This window comes from Lithobates pipiens, unplaced genomic scaffold (genome assembly GCF_037356315.1).
Source record: "Lithobates pipiens isolate NorthernLeopardFrog02 unplaced genomic scaffold, aLitPip1_a1.2 Scaffold_13, whole genome shotgun sequence".
Lineage (NCBI taxonomy): Eukaryota > Metazoa > Chordata > Amphibia > Anura > Ranidae > Lithobates > Lithobates pipiens.
The window spans coordinates 23,103,276-23,129,957 of NW_027507718.1; the positions used below are offsets into that span (position 1 = coordinate 23,103,276).

The following is a 26,682-nucleotide window of genomic DNA, read 5'->3' on the forward strand; positions in this document are numbered from 1 at the left end:
GGGCAATACACGGTATTAAGAACTGGGGTGTGTAAGCTTTTGATCAAGGTCATTTGGGTAGTCTCTTTTGCCATTATGATTTAAAAAGAGTAGATATAACGCAAATTGCTAATCAGCCAATCATGTGGCAGAAACTCAATGCATTTAGGCAGCTAGAGGTGGTGAAGACGACTTGCTGAAGTTCAGGCCAAGCATCAGAATAGGGAACAAATAGGATTTAAGTGAATTTGAATGTGGCATGGTTATTGGTGCCAGACAGTCTGGTCTGAGTATTTTCAAAAACAGCTATTTGGATTTTCACTTGCAAACATCTCTAGGGTTTACAGAGAATGGTCCGAAAGAGAAAATATCCAGTGAGTGGCAGTTGTGTGGATGAAAATGCCTTGTTGATGTCAGAGGAGAATGGGCAGACTGGAGATGATAGGTTTGAGATGATAGAAAGGCAACAGTAACTCAAGTAACCACTTGACAACCAAGGTATGCAGAATACCATCTCTGAATGCACAACACATCAAACCTTGAAGCAGATGGGCTACAGCAGCAGAATACCACACCGGGTGACACTCCTGTCAGCTATGAACAGGTTACAATTTGCACACACATTGCCTGGTTAGATGTGTCTCAATTTTAGAAGCGACATTCAAATGGTAGGATCAGAATTTGGAATAAACAACATGAAAGCTTGGAACCATCCTGCCTTGTATCAATGGTTCAGAATGCAGGTTGTGGTGTAATGGTGTGGGGAATATTTTCATGGCACACCGAGCCCCTTAATACCAGCTGAGCACTGTTTAAATGCTATGGTCTACCTGAGTATTGTTGCTGACCATGTCTATCCCTCTATAACTTCTGATGGCCACCTCCAGCAGGATAATACACCATGTCACAAAGCTCAAATAATCTCCAACTGGTTTCTTGAACATGACAATGAGTTCACTGTACTCCAATGGCCCTCACATTCACCAGATCTCAATCCATCCTTTGAGATGTGGTAGAACAGGAGATTTGCATCATGGATGCAGCACTGCGTCCCGATCCCATCCTGTTGTGTGGCATAGCAAATTAATTTTCGCTATTTTCACACTAACGTTGAGTTGAGGTCAGTGAGACCTGTCTCCAGATTGGTCAAAGCATTAGGCAATCCTCTTGGATGCCTAATGCTTTGGCAAAAGAGGAGACACGGCGGAGGAAGCCTGAGGAGCCGAGCAGACACAGGAGCCACAGCCACATCTTCCTGCCGAGGAGGAGAGCCGCTGCTTCCCGCCGAGGAGAGCAGTCGAGGGGGAGAGCTGCCGCTTCCCACTGAGGAGGAGAGCCGCTGGAGGGGAGAGCCCGTCACTCCAGGTGAGGAGCAGAGCCTCGCCACACGAGTGGTAAGTGCCACCGGACCGACCGCAGGGGAGGGTTAGTGAAGTGACAGCCGAGCCGGGGGACATACCTGGCTGCATTTGATGGGCACAAATGGCTGCATATACTGGGCACAAATGGCTGCATTTGACGGGCACAAATTGCTGCATTTGATTGGCACAAGTGGCTGCAACTCTCCGCTCCCCAGACCATCACCATTCAACCCATTTCTTTGGGCCCAGGCTGTCATGAATACACCTCCAGCCTATGATGGATCTTCTACTCTACTTTCCCCTACCATTAACACACTCTTTGTCAGCACATGAACTACTTGGCTCCTGGATCTCCTTCTTCATTACATCACTCTGAGCTCTGTTGTACAGGGAGAACAGACTAATACTAAATCAAAAGGTACTCAGACTGCCTACACTGAAAGATGACAAGTGATGATATACAGAGGAACCCAAAACATTTATACACACTTCAACAGTTGTTATCTATGCCTTTTTAAATCACCAATTGAATTATGGCAGCAATGTGGTGTAGTATTAGATTTCCCCTAAAGATGTCAGTAGTCGCACCATTGTTGATGTAATCAATTTACAAGCCATTTGTTCAGTTTATGCGGATGAGCAATTTTACTTCCAGCAAGATGAAGCACCACCTCACTACCACAGAGACCTGAGAGCCTATCTCAATTTTAGGACGTTGAATAGGAAATGGAGGTGCTGTTGAATTCCCTCCACACCCCTTGATTTCTATCTGTTGACAACACCAAAGGATGTTGTGCATCATAGAAAACCACCTACACTGACTGCACTATGGGAAGAAATTAAAACATCATGCAGAGCAATTCCTGTGGACACTGCCAATGTTGTTCATGCAGTAGTTTGCCAAAATCAAAAGGGTCTGGATGCTAACTTTGAGCACCTAATGTGACTGCATAACTCAAACACGACTTACAACTACCCTTTGATGTTTATATATATCTAGTAACACAATTTTCATGCATATATTTTTCATGTTGAAGTGTTTATACATTTTTGAGGCCCCTTATGTTTTAACCACTTCAGCCCCGGAAGATTTGGCTGCTCGATGACCAGGCCATTTTTTGCGATACGGCACTGTGTCACTTTAACTGACAATTGCACAGTCGTGTGACACTGCACCCAAACAAAATTGACGTCCTTTTTTTCCCACAAATATAGCTTTCTTTTGGTGGTATTTGATCACCTCTGCGATTTTTATTTTTTCGCTAAAAACAAAAACAGATCGGCAATTTTGAAAAAAAAAAAAAAAACACTATATTTTGTACTTTTAACACTGGGGCACGATCAATGGGTTAACTGTGTTCCCTGACTGTGTGTTCTAACTGTGGGGGGATGGGACTGACTATAGGAGATGACAGATCGTGGTTCCTAGCTATTAGAAACTCAGGGATTTGTGTGTTTACGCACACATGTCCCTGTTCTGCCTCTCGTGCCGGCAGTCATTGCGACCACCGGTCACAAGCATCGGCACCCCTGCAGTGCAGCGGCCATGCCTGTTATCCCACTTTAAGGAGCCGACGTGCAGCTACGACGGTTCGCGGGATCGTGCTGACCTGCCGCAATATAATGACGCTGGCTGGTCGGCAAGTGGTTATAGATAACACAGCTGCAATAATGTGTATCTCTTGTATCTGTTTAGAGTTCAAATTTAAAAGATACAGGAGGCTGATTAAAATGAAGGGATTATTTCACATAATTGGAATACTACAATAAGTGCAAGCTAATTGTTTAGCCTTTGTCAAATGAGAAGTTTTTAGGCTGGCCATTGCTGAACTGTCATTCAGAAAATTCAACTTGCCCAATAATCATTCTGACAAAATGGCTATTCTAAGATCATACACACTATAATGCCCTGTACACACGGTCGGACTTTCGGACTGATTTTTCCGTCGGATTGTCCGACGCACAGTTTGAGAGCAGGATCTAAAATTCTATGTCATCTAGTTCTGAACGATCGGATTTTCTGACAACTTTGTGCGACTGTGTGTATGCAAGACAAGTTTGGGCCAAAATCTGTCGGAAAAAATCAGACGGATTTTGTAGTCGGAAAGTCTGACCGTGTGTATGGGGCATTCGATTTTCTGCAGATTTTTGTCTTTAGATTTACCAAAAACATATAATATGAGGTCAAACCTTAAGAGTTTCAATTTGTATGCAATCAGGCAGGCCCTTGTACTACATGGTTTTGGTAAATCTGAAGACAAAAATCTGCAGAAAATCTAATAGTGTTGTATGGGGCCTTTGTCACTGAACCAGAACATGTATGCAGGTCAAGTGTTCTGATTTTATGAATGAACAAATGAGTGAATGAATGAATAACTTGTATAGCGCTAAATATGCAAACTAAATCGCCACAGGGCACTTGAGCTTCTTCGTGTAGGCCAGATAGTTTTCTTCTGAGTGGATGTCCACGGGTAGAGCATTCCATAGCCATGGTTCTTGTACTGCGAACCTTCGTTTGCCTTTTCATTTATAACGGGTCTTGGGGATGTGGAGGAGGTTCTGGTTAGTTGACTGGAGAGTGCAACCTAGGGTGTAGTGCTTTATTTTGTCCCAGAAGTATTGCTGGGCTTTTTCTTGTGTACATTTGTGAGTGAGGCAGGGGGTCTTGAATGTAACTCGATCCTTCAGGGCTAGCCAATGGAGGGTCCTCAGGGACGGGTGATTGATTCCCATGTTTTTTTTCCAGTTACCAGTCTGGCTGCTGTGTTCTGGACGGTTTGTAGACGTGAAATTTGGTATTTTGAAAGTCTTATCTAGAGGGAATTTGCATAGTCGAGTCCGGAATTGATGATTGTTCCAACTACTGCTGCTATATCTCCTTCGGGGATGAAGGGGATGAGTCTACGCAGTAGGCGAAGAAGGTAGTGGGATACGCTGACTACTGATCCTATTTGTGCATCCATCGATATGTTTGAGTCAAAGATGACTCAGATTTTACTCTAACTTCACTTGCTCTCTGGGTCAGCAACTCAAAGAGTGTGGTTAACTAAAAGCAAATAGAACATTCACTATGCAGGAGAAGTTTACTATGAAAGGGAATTTGTCCGTGAGCTTAGTGAATGAGATGAAGCTTTGCTGACTTTCTTCATTCAATCACGTGCAAGCAAAAATGCAGTTTTTCCCTTTTTATTTTTTGTACATGATTGGATATGTTTTGCAAAGTGAAACTTCACCACATTCACAAAACTCTGGGGAAAATTGCCTTGCAAAGCTAACAGACTATTTATCTTTAGCAAATTCAAAGTTTTGAAGCCAGAAACAGTCAAGCAATTGCTATAAGCAATAACAGCCTGCATATTTTTCTAAAATAAATCTGTCTGTGCTTAATTATGTACAGATGAGTTTTCAGGTGACACTGATGTAATGAGCAGAAGGTAGTAATTGAATAGTTCTTAGACCCCTTTCACACTGGGGCCCTGGCCGCGTTAGCACTAAAGTGCTGCGTGTTTTAGCGAAGCTTTAGCGCTGTTTAAACTGTGCTTTTTAGCCCCTAGCGGAGTGCTTTTAACCCCAAAGAAGGGGTTAAAAGCACCCGTGTTGCTGCGCTTCTGATTGATTTTCAGGCACTTTGGGCAGGCTAGGGCGTTTTGGGAGCTCCCAAACCCCCCCCAAAGATGCTGCTTGCAGGACTTTTCCTAATGTCCCGCAAGCACACCTCCCCAGTCACACTGAAATGAATGGGAGGCGGTTTTCAGATGCTTTACAGTAGCTATTTCTAGCGCTAAAACACCCGAATACCGCCTCAGTGTGAAAGGAGTCTTAATTCTTAATGAAACTGAATGGAATTTCTCATCTTACCAGAGTGCCATCAAATCATTTTAAATGCTGCCTGGAGTTGCGCCAGTATAAAAGTACAATTTCCCAAAGTCACATGAATTATTTTACAGGTTTATGCAATTCTCTCTCATGATTATTTTGCATTATAATGCACTGTTGTAGAATCATATTTTTCCTTGTAAAATGCTAATTTATTAGTGTTTTATCCCACAAGTCATTATTTTATCTCCAGCTGTAATAACTCTGTTTTGGTTCTCCTCAAAAGACACCTCAAAGAAACTCAACATTAATGACAGTCAAAAGCTAGTGGTATTTTTAGAAGAAGTGGTGAAATGTATTATATATACCATATGCTGCAAAAAAATTGATTGGTCTTGGCATGTGGAAAATTCAGAAGATAGTAAGAAAATGTGTTACAACCCTCAGGCCAATTACATGTACTCCAATGAAGTTCCTCTTCCATGATAGACCTTCTTCTGTCAAATTTTATAAACGTAGCATCATTCCCTTTTTGTTAAATGTGGCAATTCCATGTTTTTGCCCCACCATTTGCCCCACAATACCTGATTGTAAATGGGAGGTGAACTCTGTTATGGAAGCAGAACGATGGGTACATGTGGTTTGAAACCAACTTGATAAATTTAAGGATGTGTGGATGGGCTGGATGTACTACTCCTATGTGATTCTGTACTACTCCTATGTGATTCCAGATGATTGAGAGATTGCTTATCTGAGTAGGTTTCCCATTTTACCCCCCCCCCCCCCCCCCCCCCAACATTGTACATGCTGGTTTTTTTTCTTTACACATGAACAGCTTTGTAGGTCTTGTCAATAAGCAACCCAGTCTCTCTTTTTTTTTTAATGCCTGACTTTTGACATATAATATCTACCCACCTGGACAGTATACTGATAGGATCTTTTTTATGTTTATATTTCCCCAAGAATATTTATCCTAAAATTATGGTTTGTAACATTGTTTTTTGTTTACTGCCTTTGTACCTTGTAATGTATGACACACCATGCATTATTTGATGTGCATTCTGACAACCAGTGGATGTCTACCGCTTGTATTATGGACTTCTGGCTATGCAATACCTGGCCAACCACTTTTTTTACTGAATGTTTGATATGCTGTAATTTCACACTTATCTCTGTGCAGTTTTGTTTTTTCCCTTGTACTTTTTGTATTGTAAAAACTAAAAAAAAAAAAAATGTGTTAACCAACACCGCTCACACTCCAAAATGTACTGGTTTAATGACATCACCCCGATGGCATCACTGAGACTTTTGCAATAGCATCTGTTAAAAACTGTACAGCTCAGAAGCATGGTATGCTAACTAGCTTGAAACATTACTGTGAGGAAAGCTGTTGGTTCACACATCTCCACGTCTCTGGTGAAAATTGCACAGGGGTCCTGTGCGTCTTCTGGTCAGTTTCTTGTCCGAATTCAGCCAAAAATTCAAACCCAAATCAGACCTGAAACGGTGAGCGGGACACACCTGACCCCTGCTGTGAGCTGCTCCATGATGCAGGGTGAACCTAGCCTTAAAGCTAAATAAACTTCTAAAACCATGTACTTGTATTATGAGGAGTCAAAACTGTCATGAGCAGAATCATTCAGTCATGTGTTGAGGAAGCCCAACATTGTGATAGAGCAATAGGAATGTGTAGATGGGTCTTTGCAGCAAGCTCTTACATTACCACTACTACTGACATTAGGGGATCAATTTATAAAAATATTTGCTGGACGAATATATCACATGCATTAACACAGTTGCCAGAAATTATCCCCATAATTTGTCTAATATGTTTATTTCCCATGATTATCAGTTCTGTCTAGCGGTCATAAATAAGCAAAATATGGGGATTAATCACGAAGGATATGAAAATGCGTGTACCATCAGTCCAGCTAAATTTTAATTCTAAATAGACCCCTCAGTGTCGAAACTTTGCCTGTCAGATCGCCATTCGGCCACCTCTACCTGCTTTTTGAGACTGCTGAAGATATGTATAGGCACATCTAGGTACTTATACTTTATAACTGCAGTCTTGTAAAGAATTTTATGTGAGCCATAAATAAAGAAATAACAAGAAATATCATGAAATACTACACAATTTAAAGGAAATTGTGATTTACAGAATAAACAATGTGTGTACCCAGCAGTAAGTGTTACAGCTGCAGATCTCTTATTAATTTAACAGCAAACTCATAAAAAAGAAAACACCTAGCAAATATTAACTGACACCAATAATAGCGCAGATGACAAATATCCAGAACATTCTGTAGACACTAAAACATGAGTGGATCAAACTTGTCCACCAATAGTAAGTTTGAGTAATTCTTAGGAATGTACTTCATCATTACTGTGTGCCAACTTCCAAGGATTAAAAGAACTTTTATTTCAATATTTCAAAATCTTTCCTATTAATAACATCCTACTTTATTTTTTATTGCCACTTCTTTAAATATGATAGCAAGTGCCATCAGATGTAAAAACGTATTCCCTCCCTTAATCAAACCTGCTATCTCTTTTTAAAAGGGAAAGATATGGAGAGGAGAGCAAACTTCTGACTCAATCTTACATTTTTTATATTTTCAAACTATCCCAGTGCTTAGAAAGTGTCTATTTAGCAACTCAAAGATTTACACTCTAAAGCAATTTCCATCTCTGGTATGTTTAGTAAACTCTGTAACTTTACCAGAGGATAAGGATGGGCCAAATGAGCCTCTTGTTCAGTTTGCACCAGAACTTTGGACCATCGGAACCGAATAACAAATCTCAATGAAGTCAATGCGACCGGAATGTGAAAAATCAAAAGTGCCCATTTTGAAGGCTTATTTGCAAGTAATTGGGCATAACAATGGTTATGGGGGTCCGGGTACTGCCCTGGGGGACATGTATAATGAAAACAAAGTTTGTAAAAAACATAATTTTTTATTACAGAGGCAAACTATAAGGTCCTTTTAAGATGGTACATGGCCGACTTGACTGGCTACATATGTCCCGGGAGCTTCTCCAAAGTGCTTTCGAGGTTATGGGCAAGATGGAACGATATACCATATATGCTGGCAATGCCCCAAGGTGCAACGATTTTGAATTTGGGTTGACGACTATTTTTACCCTTATCCCAATCAACCTCATTAAATCCCCTGGGGCTTAAAGTCGATGAGGCCTCTAAACACCAGAGAAGGCTCCTCACTTTCATATTTATCTCTGCCAGAATCACTATAGCCAGAAATTGGAAGTCAGCTGCCATCCCATTTGACCAACTTAAGCGTAAGCTCTCCTGGCTCATGATAAATGAGAGGCTCTCGGCAGTCTTGAATGACAAAATAAAGGTGTTTGAAAAAGTTTGGGGTTCGTGGACCAGTTATCTAACTGGAGACCCCCGTATTGCTCCATTCTGAGGTGCCTTCGAGCAAAGTTTGGGGTCTTCCCTTCCCCTCCCTCTCCCCCTTTGTTTTTTTTCCTTTCTTCTCCCCACTTTACATAGTTACATAGTTAGTAAGGTTGAATAAAGACACCAGTCCATCCAGTTCAACCTGAGTGAGTGTCTACAATTGTCCCTATCCTCGTACATTGCACACTCACATTGGCCCCTACCCTCAAGGAGCCTACAATCCAAGGTCCCCATTTATATACTAGGGTCAATTTTGGACAGAAGCCAATTAACCTACCTGTATGTCTTTGTCTTTGATTAATAAGGAGCTTGATGAGTACTATCTATGTGCTGATAAAAAAAAGTACCCAATGTCTTTTCTTCAACAAATTAACATCTGGTACTTTGCAATTGATATAATGTTTAAATATTTTGCTATTGTTTTTATACCTAATGTGAAAACGTTAATAAAAACATTTAAAACAAAAAAAGTCATTTTTAAATGAGCAGTGATTTATTGATGCTTAAAGTGAAAGTATAAAAATGAAAAATTCCTTTCTATATAGGGCCTGGGGGTCCCCTTAGTCCACCTGTAAAGTGGCACACCTGTACTGTGTATAGAAGCTGCTGCAGCAATAATTGCATTTATAAAGCCCAAGGCTTGGGGAGCCAGTCTGTATGATGAGGCCACAATGTAGTGCACGAGGAACGAGATTTTTTGGATAAATTCTGGTGTCTGTATCACAGACTTTGGATTTCTATCTCTGTAATGGGTGCAGAAAAATTGTTCTTCAGGTGTCGGTGACGCCTTCACACCATAACCCTGATGAAAGCAAGAATTGGCCTTGCTGTCAAAAATTGTAATGATGTCCACCTGTCAAACAGGTGCCGAAAAATTGGTCTTTGGGTTTTAATTATGCCCATGAAACCTACACCAAAAACATTCTTCCAGATGAAATCAACACCCACAACACAAGGCAGCCTAGAAGTCCTGAAGAGATTCAACACCCCAAAAACACTTAAACTGTGGAATCGGCATCAGGGGCTTCATAGCTGTTGGTAATTCAGGACTGATTCATTTTGATAAAAGTCAGACGGTCGAGGAAGTCTGTGGACAGACGAGTTCTATGATCAGTAACAAAACCTCCAGCAGCACTAAATGCCCATTCGGATGCAGGACAGCCCAGCAGCTTAATAGCATACTGGGCAAGTTCTGGTCAGTGGTCTATTCTCATGACTCAGTAAGCCAGCGGATCGTCAAGTGGAAAGCTCTCCATCTCTGCTTTTACCATGTAATGCAGACGCAGCCGATGGGATGTGGAAGCTGACAGCCCTGGGCGATGAGGATTAAAAAAATTCTGAAATGCATCACTTAGGTGACCGCCTTCTCCACGGCTCCTCTCTTGACCAACAGAAGCCTCAAATCTATGTTTTTCACGACACTGTAACCTACCAGAGTTGGGAAAAGCGTTTGATAAACTTCTCTTTAAGGTGTCCTCAAGAGATTTTATCTTCTGCACTCTCTGTAGGCACAGAATGAGTTCTGAAACTTTCCCCTTATAACGGTGGTCAAGGACGGTTGCCAACCAATAGTGATCCTTTTCCTTTATACCACGTATTCTTGGGTCCTTTCGCAGACTTTGAAGCATAAGGAGACCACACACCGCAAATTTGCAGAGGCATGAGAAGCATACTCCTTTGAGTCACTGAGGATTATAGTATCTGGAAACTGCCTCCTCCCAGGCACGTACTATTCCCAACAGTTCAGCGGATGGAAAAAACCATATCTTATTGTTTTACATATGTCTTCCTCTGCTTCAATGTCTCCAAAAACTGCCAGAATCCTCCTGCTCCTCCTCTCGCTCCTCTTGCATCTTCTGTGGCATTAGAACAAAAGTGTCTGCATAAAGTGGGCCTTGAGAGGGAAGGAAGTTCTCCTCTTCATCCCGCTGCTCTGCCTCGAGTGCCCTGTCCATAATGCCACGCAGAGTCTGCTTCAGCAGGAACACAACAGGGATTGTGTCACTGTCGCTTGCATTGTCACGGCTCACCATTCTTGTGGTCTCCTCAAATGGTGACAGTACAGTGCATGCATCCTTTATAAACAGCCATTGGCATGGGGAAAAAAAGCCGAGCGGCCTAAGCCTGTCGTTGTCCCATACTCACACAGGTACTCGTTGACGGCTCTCTGCTGCATGTGCAGCTGCTGCAGCATTGCCAAAGTCAAGTTCCAGCTGGTGGGCATGTCACAAATCTGGCGGTTTACGTGCAGGTAGAATTCCCGCTGAATTTCAGCCAACCAAACACTGGCTGTGTATGACCCCCTAAAATGGCTACACACTCTTCTGGTCTGCTTTAATAGATCTTCCAACCCTGGGAACCTATTTAGGAAATGCAGCACCACCAAATTGAGGACATGAGCCAGGCATGGCACGTGTCAACTTTCCCTGTCCAAGGGCGGAGAGGAGGTTTGTGCCATTAACACACACCACCATTCCCGGCTCCAGCTGGCTGCAGAGCTGCAAGAATCTCTACTCCGGTGTGGTTCCTGTCCCCTAAAAACACCAGCTGAAGCACTGCATGGCACCTTTTAGCCTGACTCATTGAATAGCCCTCTGAACGCTTAGGGGGTACTTGAGGTTCACAGGACCATTCAGCAGAGGAGGGCATGGAGGAGGTGGAGGAGGAGGAGAAGGGGGTGATGGGAAGGAAGCTTATGAATCTGGCATCATCACCAGCTGTATGGAGACATGGGGGCACAACAAGCTGCAACATTGAGCCCTGTCCTGAATCCTTCCTAATTGCAAGCAGAGTTACCCAGTGTGCTGTGAACAAAATATATTGTCCCTGCCCATGCTTGCTGGACCACTTGTCAGCAGTAAACTTGGACTTTTCAGCTGACTGCCTTGCTCAACGATGCCACAACATTGCCTTCCATGCGATGGTAGAGAGATGGAGTGGCCTTACGTGACAAGAACCTGCCATTGTGGTACATTCTGCAAATTCACAGAAGGGGGCATAAACCAGCAGGTGCAAAGGGAGAAGTTGTAGAGCCAGCAGCTTTGACAAACTTGCATTTAGATGCTTGGAATGTGGGTGTAAGGGACTGTATTTTTTTTCACTGCAGCAGATGGGGCAGAAAAATGTGCTGGCTATAGTCTACAGCTGGTGGTGTGCTGCTGGCTGATGTGCTGCAAGGACCTGGGACACCCCGTGCTATACCATCATCCCTGTCAGTGGAGGCTGCTGAGAGGTCATGAGGTATAGCAGGGGCAGACTGAGGTGAGTAAGGAGGAGGGAAAGATTTGTTCCCCTTTTGATTCGGCTTTTAGGTGCTCTTGCCAATGGGCTGAGTCGTGGAAGGTTAAATGCCTTGTCAAACATGTGGTACCCAAATGGTTGGCGTTTTTGCCACGCTTGATATGCTTGAGACAAAGTTTGCAAACAGTACGATTGGCTGCACATGTACTAAAAAAGGCACAGACAGCTGAGCTGTGGGAAATGAGCCGGGAGATAACAGCTCCACAATGTGATGTAATAGGGTGGCTGTTCTCTACTCTTCCATGATGGCTGCCTCGTTTGGGTGCTTCACCCTCACTGTTCTCCTCTGCTCTATCCGGCAACAGTGAACACTGATGAGTCAGTGACCTCATCATCATCATCTCCTCCATCCTCATTACCACTGGAGACAACTTGGCAATACGCTGTGGCTGGGGGAACATGACTGCCAATTTGTGTACCAGTGTTCTTCCCTCCCTGTTGGCTCATGTTCCTGCCTTCCTCAACCTCAGAGTCAGAACCAACATCTGAATTGAGTAATGGACTGTGCATCGTCAAGGAGCAAGTGGCTGACGCTGTGTTCAAATAACTTTGCTGACTCCTCCGTGTCTGATGCTGGGGCTATGACAGGAATAGCTATGGACAAGGAGGCAGGTCTTGCCACTCTGGCAACTGCAGGGGACTGCACACTAGTCGCTGCTTGGGTGACGTAGGATGAGGAGGATGAAGACGGTTTAGTAAGCCAGTCCACCATCTCCTCTGCATGCTATGGCTGGATAGCATGGGCAACATCACTAAACAGAGGAAATTATGCCCTGCCTGAGGTCTGATCACGTCCACCTTTGCCTGTGGACACATATGCTGCTGGCCCCCTTACAGTGCCATGGGAATGTCTGCCTCTCCTTGCTGTCCTTCCAGACATGATTGGGTGAGTGCGGGGTGCTTATTCACAAAATGAAATAAAGATGTGTAAATGTGTACGTGGATGCACTTTAATCAATTGAAAGTGGTGTTTGGTGCCTTTTAATTTGAGTATTCATGACATAGACACACTCCACAGGTACACTGAAATATATACTGCAATATACTGTGTCAAACGTGCAGTAACGCACAGAACTATATGGCGTTAAACTTGCAGTAACGCAATGAAATATACAGCATTGCACTTGCAGTAATGAACAGAACTATATGGCGGTAAACTTGCAGTAACTCAATGAAATATATGGCGTTAAACTTGTAACAATGCACGGACTGTATGGCATTAAGCTTGAAGTAACGCAAGTGGCCTTGTGTCCTCTTACACTCCCTGGGACCGTTGAGATATTATCATAATCATATCTCCTCTCAAGCGTCTCTTCTCCAGGGAGAACTACAAATTATATTTGTAGGTTTTTTTTATTTATGCACTTTAATAATAGGTAGCGCTTTACCAGTTTTTGATCTATTGTTAACAACAGAGATGTTGCTATCAGTATAGCATTGTGCATCAGATTAAATGATCGACCCTGTTAAGACTTGCCATAAGTGGTACACATTTAACAAATTTGGCAACAGCATTGTCTAGGCTCAGTGTTATATATGTGGCTCCAGATATAAACTACAGTTAGTACCTAAAAAAAAAAAAGGTTTTCTTTCTCCCAGATATTGTTCAGCCTCTTACCACTGGCACCAAATAAGATTCTGTATATAATAAAAACATATAACGGTGCACAATACACCCACTAAAATAATATTGTACTGTAAGAAGATTGTACTCTTGAAAGAGCTACTAAATTTGTCAGAATTATATACAAGAAGTCATTCCGGTTAGTGTATCCATTAATAAAGGAAATTAATAGTAGGTTACATCATTTTGGGAATTATACTACTAGCAGGCATTCTACAGCAATAGATAGGATAGAAAGCAACAATATTTAACAATTTAAATTTAATTTAATTCAACATATAAAACATTCAAACATGACCATTTAATAGGGATGTTTAGGACACAGCAATATATTGTTCACAGCTACCAATCGGCATACACTCGCAGTAAATGTTTGCATACTGTACCTTATTTAAAAAATATTTAAAGTTTAAGTGAGGGTCACTAACTATAAACATATTAAAAAGACAAAATCTTTGTGTGCTGGATAACCATAATTTATTGTTGGTGGAATGGCCTTCCTCTGTTATGTTATACAACAGGAAGTTAGAACTGGTTGCCAAATTTTAATAATTACTGGAAAACATTCAATTTCTGCATTATTTACTGATAACAAATATGTAACCGCTGAAGATATTTCACTTATATTGTATCGTTTTGTTTAGACTTAGATTAGACTTTTGCCAAACTATCAGAAATGTTACAATGTTGGCATGTTCCAGAAAAACATCTGCGGTTTGATTTATACTTCACTTACTTGGCTACCAAAGCAAGTGGATAATACCTAGAGAAAGCTCCCTGACTGGAAAATCCATCAGGACCCTTTCAAAGGGAAGTTGTTGACAGGAGTTGGGGTGTTTAAGCATAATTACCGGAGAGATCTAAAACAAGACTTTCAGCTATAAAGCATTCACTTTCACAGAGGTCTTCCATCTATCTTAAGCAGGAAATAAGAAGGGCATAAGACCACCAACAGGCAGGAAAACTTCAATAGCTGACATGATGTTCCAAATTCAATACCACGCTGGGACAGGCTCATTAATCACAACATGCTAGGAAAGATTGTCAGTATTAGGAAGTCAACATGTGCAGGAGAAGTGATATGCATTAGTGCTTGTCAAACACTGATACTTTCAATTCAGATCTACAAATCCTACATTTATACAAAAGTGTTATACTTTACTGTAAGATTGGTGGATCTGAATACTTTAAGCTTGCCTCTAGTAAAATGTAAACAGTTCACATAAAGCAGTTCCCACTGCAATATGTCTTTAATGATATAAACACAACCATAACAGACCCAGTGATAAGAAGCATGTGTTATGTCGTTTGCTAGCTGGGTATATATTAAGGATACAGATGAAAATAAAGACTTGCAATTCTAGTTTTCTTTATTTGTTTTACTTTGACAGTAGAAATTCTGGAACTAACTAGCCATTCACAATAAATGTAGCTTTCTAATATGAACAGAAGGATATGGTGATCGATATCCTGCAGGCAGTGGATTCATTAAATATGGAAGCTGAGGTAATGTGTGATGATGGCGACTGGTTGGTGACCTTTTCCTTTTTTTTTTTCTTTTAAACCTAAGGACATTAATTCACTGCATAATAGTACCGGTGAGTGTATGTAACAAAAAGAGGATTCTATTTGTCTATTAAAGCGGTTTTTCAGTTTATTAAAAGTCAGCAGCTCCAAAAAGTGTAGGTGCTGACTTTTAATAAACAAACACTCAGCTGTCCCACAGTCCAGCAATGTGCCCGCCTAAAGCCTCGCTCCTCTCCCCCTCCTCTCTGTGGCGCCGGCATTGTAATTGTGGGCACCCAGCTGTGACAGCTTGCGGCTTAACAGCTAGGTGCGCACTGCCCATGCACAAGTCGCACTGTTCTCTCCTACTGGCCAGGCAATCATCTGTGACCTGTGACGTATCCCAGAAGATTGCAGAGAGGGAGGGGCCACCTAGGGGGAGAGGAGGAGTCGCCTAGGTGGCGAGGCAATGGAAGGAGGAAGTGGGACAGGAGGTACCTGTTAAAACCAGGTACCCACCCCAAAAAAACAAAAAACAAAAAAAACAAATGTGGCATGTAATGGGGCGAGAGGAAGTTCCACTTTTGGGTGGAACTCCACTTTAAATCAACCAATTGCTAAACAGCATAAATAGCTATTTGTGAATAATCCTATGATTATGGTAATTATCAAACTTATCATCATTATAATCATTTTTGTCTCTCAATATCTACATGAAAATTCATAATTAAAATCTATCTAATCCCTTAAGCTATACTGTATGTTGTTTAATACACAATCTCTTCTTTTAAAGCAGTATTAGACTCAAAAACAAAAATGTATTATATTGCAGCTTATCAATTCCACGATCTGGTGGCTGCAGTAGTTTAAATTCAAATGCCCCGTACACACGAGCAAAAATTACGCCAACAAATGTCCAATGAGAGCTTTTGTTCTGAAAATGCAACTGTGTGTATGCTCCATCTGACTTTTGCTGGCGGAATTCCAGCCAGCAAAAGATTGAGAGCATGTTCTAAATTTTTTGGTCGGAAAAAGTTCAGATCGGAAATTCTGATCGTCTATACCAATTCCGACACCCAAAATTCCTACGCATGCTCGGAAACAATTCAATGCATGCACGGAAGCATTGAACTTCATTTTCTCGGCCCGTTGTAGTGTTGTATGTCACCACGTTCTTGACGGTCAAAAGTTCAGCGAACTTTTGTGTCACCGTGTGTATGCAAGCCAAGCTTGAGCGGAATTCCGTCGTAAAAAACATCCAAGAAATTCCGCTCGTGTGTACGCAGCATTAGGCTTTTTTTTAATTATCTGGTGATCTGGCCGCCAGAAAGTCTGATTTTTTCAACTTCCAAAGTGGCAAGAGGGTTGAAACAAACCAGTTAAAGTGGAACTTTTTGCATAACAACTTAATAAAAAATAATGTTCTTCAGAAAGGAACATCAATTCCACATTAATAATTATACTACCAAAATTGGTGTGTGCTGTAAATTCCCTCCAGCATTGTTCCTGTTTTTTCTTGCTTGAGGCTGCCATTTTTCTGAAGCCCAGAGTCCCCAAGTAGCATTAAATCTTTAGGTTGCCAGCAGATCGGCTTCTACATTTTCCACACAGTGCCGAAAAATAAAGAGCAACTAAGACAGTGTATTACTGGATTTAAAACAGTATAGGCACTTATTTAGGGTATAGTTTTACCTAGCAGAAGGGGCCAGCCTGAAGTGATCTAGCAGGACTTAATTTTCTGACTAAAGTTCCACTTTAACACTGACAGGGGTGTTTACAATGGTCAGCTTTTTTCATTGATGTGACACCTTTATCCCAAAAGGTGAATACAATCTGTTGCTTTAATTGTCTTAAGAATCTTAGCAGGTGTTTGTCTTTAATTTGTTAGTCAAATTCATCTAAATCTGCTAGCAAATCTAACATTACCTTCACCCTATATTGATAATGTTGTTGTTTAAGGCTGGGTTCACAGCTATGTGAATTGGATGCAGGTTTGCCCGCATCCAATTCGCATGACAGGAGATTGTGACCGACTCTCTATAGAGCCGGTTCACATATCTCCGTTGTGGCAACGGTTCAGCTGGCACAGGAGTGCTGTGCATCTTTGGCTCCATTTCAGGGCCAAATTCAGGCAAAAATTCAGCCCTGATTCATCCCTGAATTGGAGCACAGGGACGCACTGGACCCCTGCTGTGAGCCGCATCTATCGGAGGTGTGAACCCAGCATAAAGGTATTTGAAAGACAAGGGGAGGGGGGGTAGAGAGAGATTCCACTAGGAGTCCATGCCTCAAGAGAGGGATTGGAACAGGCTTCGGAGTACTCCTTAAATAAATCTCTGCTGCTCCTCCATCCAGAGCAGAGACACCCTATAACAGAAAGTGTGTTACTGGCCGCTTCACCAGGAGAAAATGAAGAGAAAAGGCCGAACAAATGATAACTATTCCAGCCACCACATGTAAGGATTGGTAACCTGCAATATATATTATTTTAAATTTTGGCTTTAATACCACTTTAATTCCTTAAGCCTTTAATGTCAGGAAGTTTTTCATAAAAACTTAATAAAACTTGGCCCTCAAGCATTCCTGTTTAAAGGTGACAAAAGTGTTTTTCTTTTCCTTGCACATGACTAGATATTTTAAGTGAATGCAGATGTATAGTGCTTTACCTCTTTAGTAGATCAGACCCTGTTACAAATGACAAAGGGCAAATATTCAAAGCCTACTTATAAGGCACATTACTCACAGAAAAATTACCATTAGTATCTCCTACAAAAGCATCTTGAAGACTTAATATTTTTTTTAATTAAGTCTTTAACAGATAATAAAATGTTAAAAGCAATTCAAAATAAAACCAGTGCTGCAGTAAAGGTACCAAGTACCTATGCTGGAGTTCATTTTGATTCCTAGAATCTCTAGATCGCCTTTGAACCTAGTGATGGTAAATCTTGGCACCCCAGATGTTTTGGAACTACATTTCCCATGATGTTCATGCACTCTGCAGTGTAGTTGAGCATTATGGGAAATGAAGTTCCAAAACATCTGGGGTGCCAAGTTTCGCAATCACTGACCTAGACCATGGCTGTCCAAGAACAGATTAGTATCTGCTTCTCCAGCCACTTAAAGCGGTATTAAAAACCGCTCAGACACTTGTACAAGTATACTTGATAATACATTGTAAAATTATCTGCGTGTGCTTTATCTTTCTTATGCTAAACACCACATAAACATTACTATTATTGATATTATGTGTCTTAGAACAAACAATCCATACCACTTTTCTGTCATATGATTCCCCGCTGCTGTAGGTTGTAGCCAGTGTTGAGGCACACTCTTCCAGATACCAGGGTTTTTTGCCACTTTCCGTCGTGCTGCTAATAGAGATGGTGTAGATAGAATTGGTATACCCATCGCAGGAGCAGTGATCTCTACTTCTACCGCCATTACCAGAAGCCCATACAAATATTGAACCGTATCCTCGTCTTCCCTACAAAAGATGCAAGGGTTCATTATAAATGCATTAAAAAAACGTCAACTACTACAAAAGCGACACATATACAGTGGTAATTAGTGATGGCCGAACGGTTCGCCCGGCGGTCGTTTCGCGGCGAATTTCCGACATTCGCGGTCCGCACGTTCGAACGCCTTTTTCCGTCGTTCGCCGCGGCGGACTTACGTGTTTAATGTATACAAGAACTTTAACCTTTGGTGACACGTTTATCATGTGATACAGGACAGCCAATTGAGACATGACAGCACATGGACACTTGTACATTCCCCCTAACCTATAAATACACCCGATCCGGTGGCCATTTTACATTCTTTCTTCTGTTAAGATAGGGACAGGTTCCTGTGTGGAGTAGGGAGAGATAAACCACTAGCTATTTGGTACACAAAAGTTCTTTTCAGGACTGGTATAGGTGTTAGGTGTTGATAGGTTTGCTGTGCTGCTGATTCTTGCAGCAGCCTGAGTGTCTTTTGTTAGTTTAGAGAAAGGGAAAGGACGGTGTATGCTACAGGGACAGCCAGATTAGTCTTTCATCATCATCATCATCATCATCATCATTAGCTGTTACTATCAAGGTCCACAAAAGAGCTGTTCCAGTAACCACTAATCGTTCTCTTTTTTTGCCAATTTGTATAGGGACAGGAAGGAAGCAGTGTTGTCAGGCAGTGAGGGTAATTTTAAAGACTTGCTGTTATTATTAGTTCCACAAAGGTTCTTTTCAGGACTGGTATCAGTGGTACAGTAATAGGCTTGTACATGTATAATATTCTTTCTTCCAAATATAGAAAGGATATTATACTTGACTGCTGCCCTTCTGCTGCAGTCTGCTAAACATTCACAACTCACTTGTTCCACAAAAGTTCTTATAAGGACTGGTAACTTGGTATAGGGTGCTACGGTACATAGGCTTGAGTGCGGTACAGTCTGCTGTTCTGTAAGGACCGCTATCGGTCCACAATAGATAGGGTTGACGTGCACCACTGCTGACCGCTGCCCTATACTGCAGCAGTCCTTCAGCGGTATAGGGACTGACGTACAGTCTGCTAATCACTAACACACAACCTGCTTGTTCCACAAAAGTTCTTATAAGGACTGGTAACTTGGTATAGGGTGCTACGGTACATAGGCTTGAGTGCGGTACAGTCTGCTGTTCTGTAAGGACCGCTATCGGTCCACAATAGATAGGGTTGACGTGCACCACTGCTGACCGCTGCCCTATACTGCAGCAGTCCTTCAGCGGTATAGGGACTGACGTACAGTCTGCTAAACACTAATACACAACCTGCTTGGTCCACAAAAGTTCTTATAAGGACTGGTAACTTGGTATAGGGTGCTACGGTACATAGGCTTGAGTGCGGTACAGTCTGCTGTTCTGTAAGGACCGCTATCGGTCCACAATAGATAGGGTTGACGTGCACCACTGCTGACCGCTGCCCTATACTGCAGCAGTCCTTCAGCGGTATAGGGACTGACGTACAGTCTGCTAAACACTAATACACAACCTGCTTGGTCCACAAAAGTTCTTATAAGGACTGGTAACTTGGTATAGGGTGCTACGGTACATAGGCTTGAGTGCGGTACAGTCTGCTGTTCTGTAAGGACCGCTATCGGTCCACAATAGATAGGGTTGACGTGCACCACTGCTGACCGCTCACCTATACTGCAGCAGTCCTTCAGCGGTATAGGGACTAAGAGTTTTGTCACAGGGTCATTTAAAAAATGACATGCAGAGGAAGAGGCAGGCCCTTCCGCAGGGGTGGTAGGGGTAGGGCAGGAGCAACAGGCTTGAGCCAAAGTGGGAAGTTGCAGAAGGTGCGTTCAATTACTTTAAAGGATGCACCAGACTTGGTTGAGTGGCTCGCTCAGCCTTACTCTTCTGCACCCTCCTCATCCTCTCGATCTGCACCCTCTTCTTCACTCTCTGCTATGTGCACCCCCAAAGACACTACCACCAACAACACGACCACCACCACCACCACCACATACCTTCCGCTTGAGTCACTGGAATTATTTTCCGATCCATATCAAGAGGACATTTCTGATGCGCAGCCACTCTTGGTATTGGATCAGGAAGAGGAGGTAGCAACAAGCGCTACTCAGCAGTCTGACGCCAGTACCCAGATCAGCCCAAGGAGGAGGTTGGTCCCCGGTGTTGCTGCCTACTCTACTTATAGCGGTGGGGAAGGTGACGTTGATGATGACGTGTCTAGTGATGTCACGTGGGTGCCCACAAGAGAGGAAGAGGAGGGGAGTTCAGAGGGAGATATGGACCAGCAGATAGGGAGGAGAAGCAGCAATGACTTACATTGCACAGCAGGGACAAAGCAGACTGCAAATGTATCAGGAGCGAGTCATCGACCATGTACGGTCACATCTGGCGCTCCCAGGACACCGGCACATGGCTCCGCAGTGTGGGCTTTTTTTAACGTGTCCGCTGCTGACAATAGCGTTGCCATCTGCAATCTTTGCAGTCAACGCGTTAGTCGCGGTAAGCCCAATACTCACCTAGGGACGACCGCCTTAAGAAGGCACATGAGCAGCCATCACCGAGCCCAGTGGGAGCAACGGAACACACAAAGCCACACTGCAGGCTCTCACCGTCCAGCCTCGTCTTCTACTTCTCCTTCTCCTCTCTCCTCACAATTGTCCTCCACTCCACCTTCCATCACGCCAAGCTCACATTTTTCTGCAAAAAGGCAGGCTTCCGTGGGCCTAATGTTTGAGCGTAAAAAAATGATGACGCCGGATAACCCTCTTGCCCAACGGTTGGCGGCTGGCTTGTCAGAACTCATAGCCCGCCAACTACTGCCATATAAACTGGTGGACTCGGAGGCCTTTCGCAAATTTGTGGCCATTGGAACACCACAATGGAAGGTCCCAGGAAGGAAGTATTTCTCAGAGAAGGGCATCCCAGAGCTATATGGCCATGTTCAGCGGCAAGTGAATGTATCTCTGGCACACAGTGTCGGTGCCAAGATACATCTGACCACAGACACGTGGTCTAGCAAACACGGGCAGGGAAGGTATATCAGTTTTACTGCCCACTGGGTGAACCTTCTGACGGCCGTCAAGCATGTAACCCGTGGCACCCGTGTAGATTTGGTTTTACCGCCACGGATTGCATGCAGGCCTGACTCTTCTTCTCCTCCTCCTACTCCATCCTCCTCCCTCTCCTCCTCAGCTGCCTCCTCCTTTTCCGCTGCTAGCGTCTCTTCCACTGCACCGCCCAAGCTCCCCAGAACCTATTCCACATGCCAGGTGAGACGTTGCCATGCCGTGCTGCGTCTGTTGTGCCTGGAAGCAAAGAGCCACACTGGCCCGGCACTCCTTTCAGCTTTGCGTTCACAGGCAGATGAGTGGCTAACACCGCTCAATTTGACAGTTGGTAAAGTGGTGTGTGACAACGGTGCCAATCTGCTTAGCGCATTGAAACAGGGCAAAATCACGCACGTGCCGTGCATGGCACACGTCTTAAACTTGGTCGTGCAGCGATTCCTTGTCAAATACCCTGGGGTCCAGGACATCTTGCGGCAGGCAAGGAAAATCTCGGCCCATTTCAGAAGATCTTACACGGCCATGGCTCGCCTTGCTGACATTCAGCGGCGACACCATCTGCCGGTCAGACGTCTTATTTGCGATTGCCCGACGCGATGGAACTCAACCTTCTATATGCTTGATAGGCTGCTCCAGCAGAAACGTGCAGTTAACGTCTACCTGTATGAACTCTGCGAAAGAAACGGTTCTGGGGAGCTGGGTTTTTTTTCACCGCGCCAGTGGCTGCTCATGCGCGACACATGCAGACTTCTGCGGCCATTTGAGGAGATCACCAAACTGGTCAGTCGCAGCCATGGCGCCATCAGTGACATGGTACCTTATGCCTTCTTTCTGGAGCGTGCATTGCGTCGTGTCATTGATCAGGCTGTGGAGGAGCAGGAGCGGGAAGATGAGGAAGTCGCAATGCTGGATGAATTCCCAGGGGGGGCTACTCTATCTGAGACAAGTCAACAACAGGAGTCTGATGAGGAGTCAGAGGAGGATGGTGCCGGGGCGGATGAGCAGGAGCAAGAAGAGCATGCTTTAAACCTTTCTGGGATCCCTGTTGTGCGAGGATGGGGAGAGGAGAATGAAGAGGACGACATTATCCTGGATGATGAGCAGGAGCCAGGCCACCACACCGCTTCCACTTTAGTGCAAATGGGGGCCTTCATGCTCCAGTGTTTTAATAGGGACCCCCGTATAAAAAGCATGAGGGTCAAGGACCAGTACTGGGTGGCAACGTACTTAGACCCCCGGTACAAACACAAAATGGCGGAAATGTTACCGCCGTCGCAGAGGGCTGTCAGAATGCAGCACTTCCAGGCCTTGCTTCGAGAAATGCTGCATTCTGCTTTTGCGTGCGCTGGCAGAGGAGCAATTCCCACTCCCAGAGAAGGATTTGCGGGTACCAATCCAACAGCGCCTGCAAGAAGAGGCCGGTTTGAAGATGTGTTGGTGACTTCGGATATGAGGTCATTCTTTCAGCCGACCCATCGACAGGTGTCATCCGGATCCAGCATCAGGGAACGCCTAGACCGTCAGGTGTCCGACTACATTGGGTTAACGGCCGATGTGGACGCTCTGAGGAGTGATGAACCCCTAGACTACTGGGTGGGCAGGCTTGACCTCTGGCCAGAGCTTGCCCAATTTGCAATCGAACTGTTGGCTTGCCCCTCATCCAGTGTCCTGTCCGAAAGGACGTTCAGCGCAGCAGGGGGGATTGTGACCGATAAGCGTACTCGCCTAGCTCACCACAGTGTTAACTACCTCACATTTCTAAAAATGAATGAGGCATGGATCTCGGAGGAATTCAACACATGTGATCAGTAGACCATGTATATGTCTATAAACAATTTTTGGAATCAAGCACACAGACCTTCTTAATTCATTTGGCTCACTTCCCTGACCCAAAAAAGCACACCGTACTATATGCCCCTACCCTCCTCTTTGAAGAGGTTGAGCGGTGTCATATTTCTACTGGGGCTGCTTATTATGAGGGGTTCCCACCATCCCTGTGCTGTGCTGACTTCCTCCTGGGTGTTCTTATTATGAGGGGCTCCCACCATCCCTGTGCTGTGCTGACTTCCTCCTGGGGGTTCTTATTATGAGGGGATCACACCATCCCTGTGCTGTGCTGACTTCCTCCTGGGGCTGCTTACGGTGCTGCTGTCAGCGCTGTATGTCACGGAGCTGCTGTCAGCGCTGTATGTCACGGAGCTGCTGTCAGCGCTGTATGTCACGGAGCTGCTGTCAGCGCTGTATGTCACGGAGCTGCTGTCAGTGCTGTATGTCACGGAGCTGCTGTCAGCGCTGTATGTCACGGAGCTGCTGTCAGCGCTGTATGTCACGGAGCTGCTGTCAGCGCTGTATGTCACGGTGCTGCTGTCAGCGCTGTATGTCACGGAGCTGCTGTCAGCGCTGTATGTCACGGAGCTGCTGTCAGCGCTGTATGTCACGGAGCTGCTGTCAGCGCTGTATGTCACGGAGCTGCTGTCAGCGCTGTATGTCACGGAGCTGCTGTCAGCGCTGTATGTCACGGTGCTGATGTCAGTGCTGTATGTCACGGAGCTGCTGTCAGCGCTGTATGTCACGGAGCTGCTGTCAGCGCTGTATGTCACGGAGCTGCTGTCAGCGCTGTATGTCACGGTGCTGCTGTCAGCGCTGTATGTCACGGAGCTGCTGTCAGCGCTGTATGTCACGGAGCTGCTGTCAGCGCTGTATGTCACGGAGCTGCTGTCAGCGCTGTATGTCACGGAGCTGCTGTCAGCGCTGTATGTCACGGAGCTGCTGTCAGCGCTGTATGTCACGGTGCTGATGTCAGTGCTCTGTATTACGGTGCTGCTGTCAGTGCTCTGTATCTCCTGCACCCTCTTGTTTGCCTACCCTGGTCCCTGACCTTCCCTCTCCTCCATTGCCTTCATTAGCTCCATAGTCCTGAATTGTCAGAACAATTTCCCAAATAAAAAAAAAATGCTTGTAGTTATCGATCCCAAATTCACCTCATACATGTATTATGCTATTGTCCAGGTGGTGGGACTACGTGCTACCCCCTAATAATTACCCCGTGGCCGCAAATTCGACCTAAAGGTTTGCGAAATTCGCCTCCCATTGAAGTCAATGGAGCCCGCGGCGAACGGTCGTTTTCGCGAACGTTTGTGTCCGTTCGCGTTTCGCGTTCGCGAAACGTCCCGTCGGAAGTTCGTCCATCACTAGTGGTAATGAATTTCAACAGGCATCCCTCAAATAGCTAAGCTTCCATACATAGGAACACATTGCAGGTCAGTGCTGCCAAAGAATTCTGACTGTGCTGAAACTTTAATAGGAAGCTGGGAGCAGTAAAAATCTGCTTATATGAAGTTATCCACATATGTAGGTGTGTGTTATCCTTACTAACAGTTATTCAGTCATGGAATACTTTAAAAATGAGCCATGTGGCAATTTGTATTTTCTTAAATTGGTCCCATTACCTACAGTGATGTATGTGACAACCAGACAACCATGGAAACAGTTTATAGATAAGTTGAATAATGTATGAATTATTCATTTAATTATCAGCGACTGAAGCCTGCGTGCATTTTAATTGTGCTCAACAAATGCAATAAATACATTTGAACTTTTCACAGGAATATAACCATGTTTATTTGTTTCATATTTACTTCACAGCAAACAAAAAGGGTGCTTAGATGATTTGTGAAGTGTTAATGTTCTGCTGTTTATATAAAAGCAGCTGCTGAATTCTACTGATGTACACACATGTGATTATCAAAACAAAATTACTTAAAAATTAATTACTAAAAGAAACACCTAAAGCAAAACCATTTGCTGTAATATATGCATAGCCTAAAATATTTCTTAAGCATTACCTAATGCGATTGCTTTTCTTTTGAAAATAAGCTCTTATAATCACTGCTGAAAGACGATGGCCAAGTAAGTACCCAAAAACTGTTGGATTTCCCATCATTGGGATGTTCAACAATTAAGATCCTGGCAGGTACCACAGGCTTATTAAACATACACACTGCCTAATACAAGTAAGGAAATCATTATACTATTTAAAACTGTTTTTTCTAGAACACAGTTGACTTAGAGAATATTCACTATGCAAAAGGAAATTTCACTTAGCTCAGTGTAAAGTAAAGTAAAGATGTGTTCATCCTATCATGTACAAGCAAAAATATATATATATTTTTGTTAACAACTTCAATACTGGGCACTTTCACCCCCTTCCTGCCCAGGCCAATTTTCAGCTTTCAACGCTGTCACATTTAAAATGACAATTGCGAGGTCATTCTACACTGTACCCAAACAACATTTTTAACATTTTTTTCCCCACAAATAGAGTTTTATTTTGGTGGTATTTGTTCACCTCTGGGATTTTTTTTTTTTTGCACTACAATTTAAAAAAATGGTTTTCTTAGTTTCTGTTACAAAACTTTGTAAATAAGTAAGTTTTCTCCTTAACTGAAGAGCACTGATGAGGTTGAACTGACTGGCACTGTTGAGGCAGTATTGATTGGCACTGATGATGAGGCACTTATATGCTGCACTGATGGGCACTGATAGGCGGCACTGATAAGCAGCACTGTTGGGCACTGATGAGTGGCACTGATGGGCACCGATAGGCCCCCTCCCCCATCAGGAGAGCAGCCGATCGTCTCTCCTCTACTCGCGCCTGTCAGCATGAATAGAGTAAAAGCCAATAAACTACACTTCCTGGTTACCATGTAATGAGCTATGATTGGACACAGCTTATCACATGGTAAAGAGCCTACGTCATAGGCTCTTTACCTGGATCAGAGATGTGGTGTATCAGACCGACACACCACACCACTGTTTGCTGTGCTGTGAGCCCCCCACGGGCTCAAACTAGCAGCTTACCCTGCTGGACATCATATGACGTCCAGTCAGAATAATACAACCACTTTCTGGCAATCATTTTGCTATATGTCAGGTTGGAAGTGGTTTTAACTTCCCTTACACACAGTTGGGTATTCATATTGAAGATAGTTTCACTTTATTTGCTCAACTAAAGAAGTATTCACTTTGTGAATGTTCTCAACTTGTTAGCAAATCAACCCCACTGTATCAATTAACACTTTGTTTAGTTCATATATCTGCTGCCCCAACTAGA

General features: G+C 43.7%; 1 protein-coding gene across 4 annotated transcripts in view; it reads right to left on the reverse strand.

Moving 5' to 3' along the window:
* Positions 1-26,682, reverse strand: part of PCSK5 (proprotein convertase subtilisin/kexin type 5) — a 628,432-nt gene that overhangs the window by 341,471 nt on the left and 260,279 nt on the right. For all 4 annotated transcript variants that reach the window (XM_077474911.1, XM_077474913.1, XM_077474912.1 and 1 more), the window contains exon 8: positions 18,282-18,494. In XM_077474911.1, coding sequence (XP_077331037.1) covers positions 18,282-18,494 — 213 coding nt within the window. The remainder of the gene's footprint in view (positions 1-18,281; positions 18,495-26,682) is intronic.